The 14,590-nt window shown below is 30.2% G+C and overlaps 1 protein-coding gene across 1 annotated transcript in view; it reads right to left on the bottom strand.

Moving 5' to 3' along the window:
• Nucleotides 1-14,590, bottom strand: part of LOC105844871 (lysine-specific histone demethylase 1A) — a 65,727-nt gene that overhangs the window by 36,823 nt on the left and 14,314 nt on the right. The window contains exons 3-4 of the mRNA XM_065793113.1: nucleotides 6,328-6,461; nucleotides 823-901 (exon numbers count right to left, since the gene is read on the bottom strand). Coding sequence (XP_065649185.1) covers nucleotides 823-901; nucleotides 6,328-6,461 — 213 coding nt within the window. The remainder of the gene's footprint in view (nucleotides 1-822; nucleotides 902-6,327; nucleotides 6,462-14,590) is intronic.

Raw genomic sequence — 14,590 nt, 5'->3', positions numbered from 1 at the left:
AAATAAGATAGTGATAAAGATAATATTATTTGAAAAATAAAAACCTTAAAGAATATATATATATATATATATATATATATATATATATATATATATATATATATATATATATATATATATATATATATATATATATATATATATATATATATATACATACATACATGCATACATACATAAATGATAATAATCTGAAAATTAAGAATATAATAATTTTTTTCAAAAGGACTAGAACATTAAGCTTCAACCAAACATAGAAAAGGGGTAAACCTCAAATTAGTTGACATTAGAAAAAATGACTCCGCCCAAAGTAGTGAAAAGTTGCAAAAAATTATAAGAGTTCTTAAAACTTAAAAATATTTATTTAAAAAAATTATAACACATAAAAAAACACATAAGTCAAAGTTGTGAAAATGTAGTAAAATTACAAAGATATTATTTATGATAATAATAACATAAATTCACATATTTATAGAATAAATTACTATTTATCATTATGCAAATTTGATTTTTAACACTTTAATTGTCTTTTTATTTCTGAGTAACTTTTTTGATGGAAATTAAAAATAATTAATTCAACATTTTTTTTATTTTCCCTTTTAAAATAAAACATGTCAGTATATTTTGAAGTCTCATGAGAATAATCCTTGACTTTATAACTATTTTTTTTAAAAACACCATTATCCCAAAAAAACTGTATATTTACTGGTTACCCTAATAAGCAAATAAAAATACTATTATTTATTAAGTTTAAAAATACCATAAACTAAGCTGATAAAACAACATATTATTGAGAACAGAAAATATAAATAGATATCTCACCATTATAAGGAGGCTCAATATTTGAAATAACTGTTTCACAAACCAATTCTTCTCTAACATTGCTTAACCAAAGTTGAAGCTATAAATAAATAAATATATATATATATATATATATATATATATATATATATATATATATATATATATATATATATATATATATATATATATATATATATATATATATATATATATATAAATAAATATATATATATATACATATATATATATACATATATATATAATATATAATATATAATATATATATATATATATATATATATATATATATATATATTAGGATTATGACTTTTTGAAAAAAAAAAAATTTTCTGTGTCATAAATCAATGAACTTTTGTTAGAAAACATTGAAAACATGTTCAATTCCTCTGGGTTGTAAAAAAAGGTCACCCCGCAATTAAAATTATGAATCGTCATTTATTTAATCTTGTTACTGCTACTACTAATACGTGTGGCTTTGCTGAAAATCATTTAAAACTTGTATAGATTAAAAGTGTTTAGAACTTTAGAACATTTTGGAAAATTCCAGAATATTTTAGACAACTTTAGAACATTCTGGAACAATTTAGAACATTCTGGAACAATTAAGAATATTCTAGAACAATTTAGAATATTCTAGAACAATTTAGACTGTGTATATATAGCTGCTTATCTAATTTTATAGTTTTTACAGAAGAAACACATGGCGACGTACAAGTCTAGCGATAGTAGCATTCAGAAGAAGAAGGATGTCTGGACCAATAATCTGATAAAATTTGAAAACTCTCATAAAAGAAGAAGAATGGTCCCTTACTAAGAATATTCACTGGAAGAAAAGTGCAAAACAAATTATCGGACGCTACCATTTCCTTGGACTAAAAATCAAAAGAAGAAAGGAGGGAATAGCGGAAATTTCCAAAGAAGCCATCAAATTGTGGAAGAATAAAGTAAATTTTCCTCATGTTTCTGATCAAGCTATATGAGCAAAGCTTGATAAAATACTGAAATGTTATGATGAATGTGTCAAGCGGGGAAGCTACGAACCCCTTAAAATAAAATTTTTGATATTACTAAAGTGGATGGGAACTTGGTTATTTTCCGAGGACAAGCAATTGTATCTCCAAGTGGAAAGCAAAGGAACAGTGGGGGACTCTACAGGCCAAGCGGCCAGTAAAGAAACAATCCATCCCTATAAAAGACAAAAACTTTCTAATAGGTCATCAAACTCATCATCTTACTATCCTGGTTTTAGTGATTCTGACTCTGAGGCTGACAACAATAATTATGAAAACAATGAAGAAAAAGAAGATGAGACTACTCCTACACAAAGCAGAAAACATCATAAAAGCAAAATTGCAGTCAACTTGGTGACCTACACAAGAGTATCAACAAACGAAGCTGCTAATATATTGACATCCTAACTCCATGTCAATCAGCTATTTACAAGTCAACAATCAAAGAGGCAATCAAGCTGAAAAAAGAATGATTGAAAAGTCGGAATAGAAGTAATTCTCAAAACATCAGGCTGGAGAGATAATATGAAATTTTTATTCCATCTCACTTGAGTGTACCAATTTTTTGATGAAAAGGGGGCATTTTTCATTGATCAGGTTTCAGAAAATACCCAACATCAGCAATGCAAGGTGGAATTCCAGAGCTATACTAGCGATGCTGGCCTTTATTTTAATTCCTTCAACAAGGACAGTTCTGCAGAGAGCATGTTGATCTATATCGTATGGCTGGGCAGACCATTGGTTTACAGACCAACTGTACAACAAAAACGACTTTAATAACTTGGCTGAAGTACTGAATCCATACAAAAAGGCTTTAGGCTCTTTGAAAAATCACTCGAAGTAAGAGCCATCCATAGAATAGATCCTCAGAAGTAATCATTGCGCAGAGTGCGCAATCAAAGTAATGATGGAAATGTACTCGTCATGCAAAAATAAAGACAAACTGTACCTTCTATTCCTTCCATGCAACAAGCAAGAGCAAAGTCAACGGTCTGAGTCATTGTTGGATTGAAAATTTATTGTATTACATGACTATGACATTCTAAATACATTTGAATACATAGTAGTACTTTTTCTTTTTTTTTTAAACATCTTTGCTTCCATCAAGGCTGCAAGCAACCACTAATTAAAGTTAGAAGTTACTGGAAGAGAAAAGATGAAGATTGTAGAGCAAGATAACGATTGATGGACGACTTAAAGGATTGCAAATTATATGAATCAGAAAAGCAAGATGAAGGAAGCGAATTCGAAAGAGCTGATGTTCAAGGAAAAAAACTAGACGAACAAGCATTTTTGGAGCTAGTTTCCTTGAGAAAATATAAATATAGTATAAGTGGTTTTTTTTATGAGCATATTTGAGTTGAATTGTAAAGTATAAATTGAATGTGAAATTTTTGTAAAGACAGTTTTGAGTAAATGAGTAAAAAGAAAGATTTTAAAATTGTAATGTTGTGCTGCCTGTGAGAAAATAACAAGCTAACTGGGCAGTAGTGGAGTCATCTTTGAGATTTTTGGATATCTTCAAAAAATATGATGGGACATCCAATGCCGCAACTTGACTGCAGCGAACCAAAGTGATTGCAAAGATGCAAAATGTTGAGTTGACAGTACTCTTTTCTGTTTTGTTGCAAAGTGATGCTTATGCAATCTACAATGGCTTGGGAGAAGAAGACAAGAAAGATGCAAATAAAATTGAGGATGTCTTGCTGCAAGCTTTTTCTTTGGATGCCTACACAACATATGAATTGTTACCAAGCGAAAGATAAGTGATGAGGAATGAGTGGACATCTATTTGGCGGATCTGAAACGCTTGTCATGTCTTGCGAAGTTGGATTGCCAGAAGCAGTTTCTTTAAGATTTCGGGCTGCGAAAGAAACAATTGACGTGATGTTGCCGAAAGCACAAATGATTCAAATGTAACCACTGCCACCACCCGCCGCAACGTTGTGAGAACGATGTCAAAGGTTAAATCACATCGTGAAGAACAGCGCAGCCTCCAAGAGGAATGTTCAATGTTTCAAATGCGAAGAGATAGGACACGTGGCGGCAAAATGTACAAAGCAGCAGAAAAATGAGGAGGAGAGCTCTAGCTTGCTCTCGAATGCCCATGGATTAAGCGCAATTGTGGTCATCCAAATCAAGGTAGATGGTAAAAATGCGAGAGCTATTGTCGATACTGGATCCCAAACAATGATTATTTTTCAAAAATTGGTTTTGAACAACCAACTGGAGCGATCGAGTGATGTAAAGGTTACAACATTTGGAGGCGAAGTTCAAAGATGTGTTGGAACGACAATGGTTTAGCTTGAGGTTGGCAATGTCTTCGCACGGGATCGGGTTCTAGTGGCAAGTTTCCGACCATTTAGAGCAGATGTAATGCTTGAAATGACTTCAATACAATTGCTAGGAGGGCTTTCCATTCTTCCGTCAGGTAAAGCAGGGTTTGGAGGAAATGTTTTTGCAGTGGCGAAAAACGAAGAAAAAACACAACTTGAAATCAAGAAAAGAGACCACAAAGCAGTGTTCGATGGAGTGGACTGGAGAGTTAAATGGATATGGGAAAAAGGAGACAATCCAAAGTTATCTACAAATACAGTTGCTCATTACACGGTTCTGGAAGACGTTAAGCAAGAGTATGAGAGCAAATTACGGAATTGGATAAAGCAAGACTGGATAAAGCAAGGATGGTTACTGGAATATGATGAACATACGATGGGACCGCCAAAGGGGCAGCTGCCACTAATGACAGTGGTTCAATGCAATAAAAACAAAGTTTAGCCGGTGCTAGATTGAAGGGAAACCAATAGGTTCATTGAGGTTTTCACAATAGATTCGGACGTCTGTGCTGAGAAGTTGAGGCAGTGGAGACAAATTGGTAACAACGCAGCAATTATCGACCTGCAAAAAGCATATCTCCAGCTGAAAGCAGATGAAACATTATGGCCGTATCAAACGGTCATGCTTTAGAGCAAATGGTATTGTCTGACGCTTGTTGTTCACAGATTCTAGAACGGTTTTTCACTGGATTTCTGATGCTGTAATCGCAAAGTCCAGACTAAGATAAAAAGCGTCAGCTGAACTGCTTTTGCGGCGAAGAGTGAACTTGTTCCGGGAGTTGGTTGATGACTATAATTTGGATGTCAACATAAATCTGATATTGTCGAAGGACAATTTGGCCAACTCATTAACTAGAATACCCGGTCGGTGGATGAGAATGTTAAAACTTAACGATGTCACGAATTGTACCGGAATGGTGTTGATGGATAGAGAACCAATTTTGGAAATTCACAAGTGGACTGGACGTTTTGGAGTCAGAAGAACTTTACACTTCGTTCGAAAAAATTTTCCGACTGCAACAAAATAAGTTGTACAAAAAGTAATTTGGGAGTGCGAACCATGCCAATCGATAGATCCGGCACCCGTTGCATGGACCCACGGGAAATTAGAAGTCAACGAAAATTGGAAAAGATTAGCAATAGATATCACTCGTTACAGAGGGGAAAGTTATTTGAGCTTGATTGACTGTGGCGTCAGCTGCCACACTCGCAGGGAAGCATCGCAGTAATTCAGCAATTGCAGTCCATATTTTGCGAAAGAGGAACACCAGAAGAAATATTGATGGACAATGACACTGCATTTAGAAGTGAAGAGACTAGAAAATTTCTTGAAAGTTGGGGGTGCATTTGAAGCTTCAAGCCGCTTATTGTCCTTCGGGGAATGGCATCATTGAAAGAAACCACCGAGCTGTCAAAAGAGTGGCAAACTCACGAGTTGGCAAGAGTGTGTGATGAAATGGCGTCCAGGTACCATTACTCAGGATGTGTCAGAACAAGTGGTCGATGTAGACAGGTTGTCGCGCCACATAAAGCACATCAGACCAAGAAGCGGAACGCAGCAAACTCGAATAAACAATGTGACAGATATAGAAATAGAGGTCCGCAATAATAGTACAAGTTGTGGCAAAAACATGGAGACCATGTCGGCAAGCAAGGGTATGAATCACCTGGAGACTGGCGACAAGGTCTGGGGAACTGAAGTGCCCCTGAGGAGGAGTAATTGAGAACAATGGATACCCCTTCAATACTCTGAAGATTGTTGCTTTTCCGACTGTGATCCCTGAGGGTCAAGGAGGAGTGTAATTGAATTGCGTGGGAGAAATTGTGTACGGCTGTTTTGACTGACGTAGTTTCCTTGAGAAAATATAAATATAGTATAAGCGATTTTTTTAATGAGCATATTTGAGGTGATTTGTAAAGTATAAATTGAATGTGAAATTTTTGTAAAGACAGTTTTGAGTAAATGAGTAAAAAAAAAGATTTTAAAATTGTAATGTTGTGCTGCCTGCAAATTTTTTGCTTTTTCAAAAGAATTTTACAAAAGATATTGACTTTAAATGTTGGTGTTAAAGGTTTTAGTAAATAAAAACAGTTCGAATGTAAAACTCTAAAACCCAAAATCAAAAAAATATTAAAAAAAAAACAAAATAGCTCACAATTCTATTGCGAATATAAAGAAACTTCTTTTGCAATGCTAAAGTACCCTGACTGATATCTTGAAAACAAGATGTTTCTTGAGCGGTCATTTGATCAGACGGTAAACGAGCGCCAAAAGCTGCACCTTCTAGTGCTATTGAAATATATATTACAATAAACACAAAGCAAATAAACAAATATAAAAACAATTAAACAATGTGTGACAATCTAAAGCATGTGATCATTAAATCGGAAACAATGAAAAATTAAAAACATAATTAAACTAATGTTAAAACTTCGATATCTATTTTAATCTAAGGAACTTGAAGATTATAAAAATGCTTTTTATTTTAACATTTTTCATTACTTAGAAAAAATAAGTGAACATTTACGCTAATTAACAACATCAACTTCTGTACAACGTCTTTGGCTTTTTTTTTTCCTACTAATCCACTCTTTAATCAAATCTTTAGCTGTACTTATTATTATGCAACTCTTACACAAATATCCTTTGCCAACTCTCCAAAATTTATTGATGGGATGAACTGCAGCCATTTTGGTGGATTCAAGATTTTTGGTATAAACTTGATGTCTCTTGAATTGTACCACTCTGCCTTCTTATAATAATTACAAGAAGCACGATCAGGCCAAAACCAACAGGGGACATCACAACTTCGATAAAGTGGTAAAAGTCTAGCTTGCAAGCATTCATTGATGTAAACATCCGAGTTTAAAGTTGGCAATGTGACGAAAGCTTAAGATCTCAAACAGCAGCTGTATATTGCTCGCCACAAGAAAAGCTTCTTACAAAATTTATTCAATAATTTATACTTGAACTTGTTGCTGACACATATAATACCTTTTGGCTCCTTATCTGTTCAATAAGCCAGGATTTTGCCTGAATTTGTGTTGTTATCAACTTCAACTAAATCAAAAAAGTTGACTAGTTGAAAATTGAAATTAATCGGCTTGAAAAATTAAATAATCGATTTATTTGACGATGGACTTCCTACTAATCAACTAAAAGTTGATTTAGTCTAGTAAAAATTTTAAAATTCATATATAAAAAGTCATTCGATTTAACTTTTCAATCTTTACTTTTTGTTTGTTAATTTCATAACAAATCATCTATAAAATAGATGAGTTTTCATAAAAAATTACATAGTATGAAAACCATCTGATTTATGTTTTTTTTTGTTTTGTTTTTTTGTTGTTCATTCACCTCCCCAAGGCCCAGAAGGTCACTACAGATGAGGAGGCTACTAAAGTGTGGTTATAACCCTCTCTCAACTCTATAACTCCAAAGCACGAACCTTGACAAGCAAGGCCGCTGCGCTGAGAAACAATTCTCATTCCAATGCTCATTCCAAGCTGGCTTGGAGCTCTGGGGCAAAATTTAGTTATGAAGCTTAAAAATCTAAATATCATTGATACATTCACTTTGAAAATATGATTGTATAGACTTTTTGATATATAGCAAGTATTATTGGGGTCTAGAAATAAATTATATTGTCGAAGCGTACCGTCTCTGATATTGTTTTGCTCCATTTCTATTTGAATGATATGATGTTAAAAAATAAAAAGCAAATATAAATTATTTTAGTATTTTTATTAAACTTTATTTCAAAAAAATAAATTTTTCCCATATATCGACTAAATCAACTTTTAGTCAACTTTCGAAAATATATTAGTCACTTTAGTTGACAGTCAAATTAATTTAAAGTCGTAACAACACTAGTGTGAATGATCGTCAAATTGCTGCTTTCTTATGTTTAAAGTCACTCTTTCTTCCAAATCCTTTTTTTTTTTGTTTAATAGAGAGCTTTTGTATTGCTTTATAACCATATAAAAAGTAGTTTTGCTAGATTCAGATGTTTTAGCAATTGAAAGTAACGATTTTGACTTGTTTGTTAATGTTTTTAATATATACTATCATTACTTAATGTAATAGTGCAGAAAAAATAATTTTAAAATGTGCTAGTTTTAAAACCAAATTCATTGTTCCAAATTTAACAACCGCATGTTTTATTTATATCTTTTAATTAAGTCCTTACAATAAAACTAAATTTTTGCAAAATAATGTTAATAAAAAATAATAACACTTGTGTGAGTCAACCAAATAATGGCATTAAATTCCTTCAAGAAACAGTCAATGTTGATTGAACAAATGTTGATTGATGAAAACAGTTGATTGGACAAATTGCAACTCTGTCAGGAAATGTATTTAATTCAATTCAAATTATTTATTAGCTTTTTTATATCCCTAAAATTTGTTAATATCATGTTTAATGGTACCTCATGTTTAATGGTACCATAAAATTAATCACTTTTAACATTTCATGATATAAGAACACTTATATAATGTAAGAGTTAAACTAAATTTTTATGTCATTTTCAATTTTATTTTAGTTATACTATAGGGTAATTCCATGTCAAATGACCCAAAAAATTTTAAAAATGTCACCTTATGTCTCAGACTTTGCTGATTTTTATACAGATGAGAGTACTTAGTAAAATAAGAATTCCTTGAAAATTTTAGCCTCTGGCTACAAGTAGACCCTGAAATATGACCATTTTAGTTTTAACAAGTATTGGCCAGTCGCCTCTTGGCCACTCAGAAATGCAACGCTTATTTAGAGGTTTCAAATTACATAACTTTAAAAATATTTGATCTTTTTACTTTAAAATTTGTAAAGAATAAAATTCATAAGCCCCACTTTTTTGTAGCAGAATCTTGTGACTTTTCACTACTTTCCAGACCAACTGGAGCTCTGAAACTTTCAGCATTTGTGTATTCCTGATGAACATGTATTAAAATTGTTTCTTGGGTAGATGACCAGAAAGAGTGCAGACCAGGTCCATTAGGTCGGGGCACCGGGGGCTATGCCCCCTTTTCTGAACAAAAAATTTTTTTTTGGCATTTTTAATAAAGTAAAGATATCTTTGAAAATATTGTCTTCAGAAATATTTTTGGTTATACTTGTTCCATTTAGTTTTTAATCATTCTGTATTCAATGTTATTATGTATTCGATGTCTAAAAATGTTTTAAGAAAGTACATATGTTTATAAGATTTTTGATTTGCAAATATATAGATTGAAAACAGTCATCCATCTAAAATAATGATTTTAACAGAGATTTACAATGTATAACTAATAACTTTTTGAACTGAAAAAAGTTGATCTTTTTTAATGCTAAAATGTTAACAACAAGTTGTTTAACTGCAGTACAAATAATATTAAAGAGATTATTTTTTTTTTAAATTGAAAAAGTAAGACTGAACATTTCCTGGAACTAGGAGTTATCATCAATTAAACCCAGAATCTATTGATACTATTAGCTTTAAATGAACAAGTGAAGATTTTAATTTAACAGGCATGTTATCTTTTTCTGTATTCAAAGTATTCAACCTAATCAGCAAATTAACATCAATACATTGAAATTTGGTGAAATCCTTTTGTGTAAATATGATACATTTCATTATGCTAAGATTTATGCACCCACACGGTCCTTTTAACAAATCTTTTTGGCCATCATTGTACCTTTTACATACACTGCTAGATTCAGGCAGATATGAAACCTTTTATTCCCTTTTTATAAGTCAAGTCTCAGTCTACACCATGATTTTAACTTTTTTGTCAGCTGCTATTTTTAATTGTTTTCACTTTTTAAATTTATTTCATAAGAACAACTCTCTTGAGTATTAAGTATTTTTCCTTAAATTCGTCTCTTAAATCTAACGATATATAATATATATATATATATATATATATATATATATATATATATATATATATATATATATATATATATATATATATATACAGTGGAGAAAATAGAATTAGCCTCACCATGTACTGATCCAATATTTTGTAAATCTCTAAGCAAATTTGTGTGGTGTATCTACTGTATCCATACTTACATAATTATTGTTAAAAACAACTACTTTTTAGATTATAATTTGCATAATTAAATTGCAGTACATTTGATAAAAGCATAAAATGTATAATACTTAATATTTGCGGTAGCAAATAGAATTAGCCTCATCAATAATTATTTTCAGTTTACTTGTATATTTTGATCTGGTGATACGCATTTGTGACTTAGTTCTTTGTTATTATTTGTAAGTTAAACAAAGACTGAGTCCAATGCATATGGTTTTTAGCAAACTGTAATCTAGCAATTTTATGGTGTTTTTTTAACATTGGTTTTTGGTGTGGTTTCTACCACTTTACGTTTGGTGTTGTACGTAGAATATGTGTAACATGTATATTGGTGACATGCAATAATAATTTATCCTTTATTTGTGTTGCATTCAATTTATTTTTGGTTGCTTCGAAGCGAATTCGATTAATTTGCTGATTTGTTAATACTTTGTTGCCGTTTGTTGCCTTTTTTACACCGTAATTGTCACCTTTTGCAATGTAATTTCGTACAACATGGTCAGATCTTCCAATTTTTCTAGCTATTTCTTGTATAGAAAGTGCTGGTGAGATTTCTGAGCCACGATATAAATTAATTTGTATTTTTTCAGCATCTGTCAAATACTTTCTTTTAGGCATTTTGTAAAATGCAATAAAAATGATACTGGCAGAGCAAAAGATCAAATTACACTAAAACTTATCAATTTATTTGTGTAAAAAAGATTAAAAATCAATAATTACCGTTATTAACCTGATTGCGTCTATAGATATATTCCAATTAAAAAATGTGCTTTTGTATATCAAACATACTCTCGTGTTAATAAAGACACATAGAAAAAATTTTTTTGTGGTTTTTATTAGCCCACAACACAACAATTATTTTGATATCAACTTGCATGCATATCAGTTGACAATTCATAGAAAAAAATTAAGACAAAGAGAAAAAAATTGATGCGTCTAAACGAATATGCATCAGTGAAAAAATAACTGGATTTAAAAATTTTTTAAATAAAAAGTATTTTTAGGGAAAGGACCTGTTTAATGTTTAACAAGACCGTTAAACATCAAACAGGTCCTTAATATTTTGAAAAAAAAGTTCTTTAAAAGCATATCATGTTGGGTCTCAAAAGATGTGAAATTTTATAAAACATCTAAAAACGATAATCATTTTATATAAAGATTACGAGTTAGAACTTTATGGCTTAAAAACTATGATTTTTCAACAAAAAATAAAAAAGTACATGTTTCCATAGTTTTTTTAAATAAACTTTTTAAATTTGTGTTTCCATAAATTTTTTTTATTACTTTTAAAATTTTTATAAAAATTCACTTCTTTTGAGACCCAACACGATATGCTTTTAAAGAACTTTTTTTTTCAATATATTAGGGACCTATTTGATGTTTAACGGTCTTGTGGCACCCCTAAAAATATTTTTTATTTGAAAATCTTTTAAATCCAGTATTATTTTATTATGTAGAACACATTTAGGGGGTGTCAGCAGACATTTTCTAAAAAAAGTTTTTTTTTCTTTTTTTTTTTTTTTTTTAAAATTAAGGTTTTACAATAAATTGTGAAGGCATAAACTGCCTGTCAACCTAATTATATAATACTTGACAATTACAGAGTTTGTATAACTAATAGAAAATAAAATGTGGATTAGTCATAGAGAAGCGATTCATTTTTTAGATGATTGTCTAGAAGCAGTTTAAACGTTTTTAAAGATAATGCTGATACAATGTGATTAGGAAGAGAGTTCCATTTATTTATTATTCTTAGAGAAAAAAAATTCATACGTAAATTTAATCGCGAAGATTGTTTTTTTAGTTTATATATGACCACGAGTAATAAATTTACTATCTATTTCAAAAAGACCTTTTGTCTTTATTGAAATAGTAAATTTATTACTGTCACTATTGTTGTTTTTGCACCATTTGTAGACGTTGATTAGGTCTGCACGAAGTAGCCTGTATTTTACAGTTGTCATATTTAATGCCAACAATCTTTGTTCATACGGTAGATCCTGTAATCCATTGATTCGTTTCGAAGCTCTTCTTAACACATTTTCTAGTTGCCGTTTGTCTTTGAGAAGTCCAGGGTTACAGATTGATCCACAGTATTCTAGGTGAGGGCGGACTAGTGCTGAAAATAGTTTTTTGAAGGATAATAAGTCTGGATACGATGTAAATGTTCTTTTTATTATTCCTATTATTTGTGTGGCTTTGTTGACTTGAATAGTTGTGTGTTTGGAAAATAATAAGTTCGAATCTATGTGAACACCTAAATCTCGTTCGCAATTTGTGGTTTTAATGTTTACTCTTATATTTTTTTCTGGATCTTGCATATTATAAGTATGGGATTTGTTGTTGTTTCCTAAGTGCATTACAGAACATTTATCAATGTTAAATTTCATTCCCCATTTTTGAGACCATGTAACAAGAGCGTCGATGTCATTTTGTAATTCTTGTGCAGATTGAGTATTTTCAATAGAACGGAAGATTTTGGTATCGTCAGCAAAAAGAGCAGCTTTTGATTTAATTACTTCAGGGATATCGTTGACATATATAATAAAAAGCCTATTATATCAGATGAGGGTTCAAATCTTACTAACGGATAAATTTTTCTTATATGTTTCATTTTCTTTGTAGAAATTAAAAAGTATCAAAGTTTTAATTTTTTTTTAATTTTTGGTGGTGAAACACTTTTTAATTAAAATTAAAACATATTAATTCATGTTTTTATTTTCATTATAACTTGTTCATTTTATCAGTCATTAGGATTTTAATTTTTTTAGTTTAATTTTTTTTTTTTAAGTTTTTATTTCTCTTTCAAGTTTATTTTTAATTTTAGTTTAAGTTTACATTTGTTTATTCAGTGCATTTTTTAAATACGCTAACATGAAAGGAGCCATGGTTAAGTTGTCAAAACAAATATTATATGCGTGCTCTCATAAGGTGTGCGTCTCCTTAGAAGGCTTGATATATATATATATGTATATATATATATATATATATATATATATATATATTATATATATATATATATATATATATATATATATATATAAACAATTATAAAATGTATTCTATAAAATAGAGTGCTCAATGTTCTTAAGAGAACAGAGCAATTATAAATTAGAAGAAAATCACATAACAAAAATTTTTTCTCATTTAACACTGCGTTTCATCAATAAAGACTCATCAGAAATGAATGATTAAGTTAATAAAACTTCAATTTATACCAAAAATTAAATTACAGAAAGTCGCAAATGTTTAAACTACTGTAAATCTTCACACATTTGTGGAATTTACTGACACTATTATAAAAAGAATGCTTTGGAAATGATTACTTATGCTTTTTTAGAAAAATATTTTTTAAAAGGGGGACCTAATGTAACTATTATTTGAGCTCATTTATTTTTATGGTTTTTTAGGAGAAACTTATTTTCGTGCCTGCATTTAGAAAAATAATTCTGATTTTCTGTTTAATAAACATTCTTGGTTTGCATGTGTAAATATTTCAAATTTTTCTTGTATGCATAGTATACATTTTTTGGAAATATTGTTATATGCAAGCGCTGTTTTAAGGAATGGACCAAATCAGTATAAAATCATCAATATTTTTATCTTTTAATTCCCATATATATTTTGACAGCATGGTGTCTTTTGAATACTTTTTATTTTTAAATGATTGCTTATGATTGGCAAAACATTTTTTCCATTCACCCTCTGTTATGCCATTATATCGCACACCCAGATCAAGGGTGCCAAAAGTCAAAAATTATGGATATTGAGTTATGAATGTCATTTGATAGAATTTATGTGTTGTACATGGTGACAAAATACCGCAAGTCTAAAACGAATGTTTACAAAATGACAGATACAAATAGCACTCTTAGTTGGAAAAAATATTAAAAACTTGAAACTTCAACCCTGATTTTCTCAGTTTGACACTTTTTGACTTGTGGCACCCTTGATCTGAGTGTACGATATTATTTATCAGGTATATTCTTAAAGGAAACAACACATTTATGTACCACATTTTTTGATAAACAACTTTGTAATTCCGGAAAGTTCTAGAACATTTAATGACGTTAGAGATTTAATAGCTTTAATAGTTTTTACCAATAATAATTGTAAATATGTTTTTGCGGTGATTTATGACGGTGTTTTGAAGGATATTTTAGGAAAAGCATAGAGTATATATATTGAGGAAAAATTTGTAAATAGCAGAGTTTTAGTTAGGAGAAAAGATTATCGTTTATTGATTTAATTTATCTGTTTATTGATTTGTTGATTACGAGAAAAAACTACAAACTTCCACTCATTGGACATTGTTTTTTGTTTACAATTGGACATTGTTT

The sequence above is a fragment of the Hydra vulgaris genome, chromosome 03 (assembly GCF_038396675.1).
Source record: "Hydra vulgaris chromosome 03, alternate assembly HydraT2T_AEP".
Taxonomy (NCBI): domain Eukaryota; kingdom Metazoa; phylum Cnidaria; class Hydrozoa; order Anthoathecata; family Hydridae; genus Hydra; species Hydra vulgaris.
The sequence above is the reverse complement of the archived record's forward strand: the minus strand, read 5'-3'. Positions and strand labels throughout refer to the sequence as shown.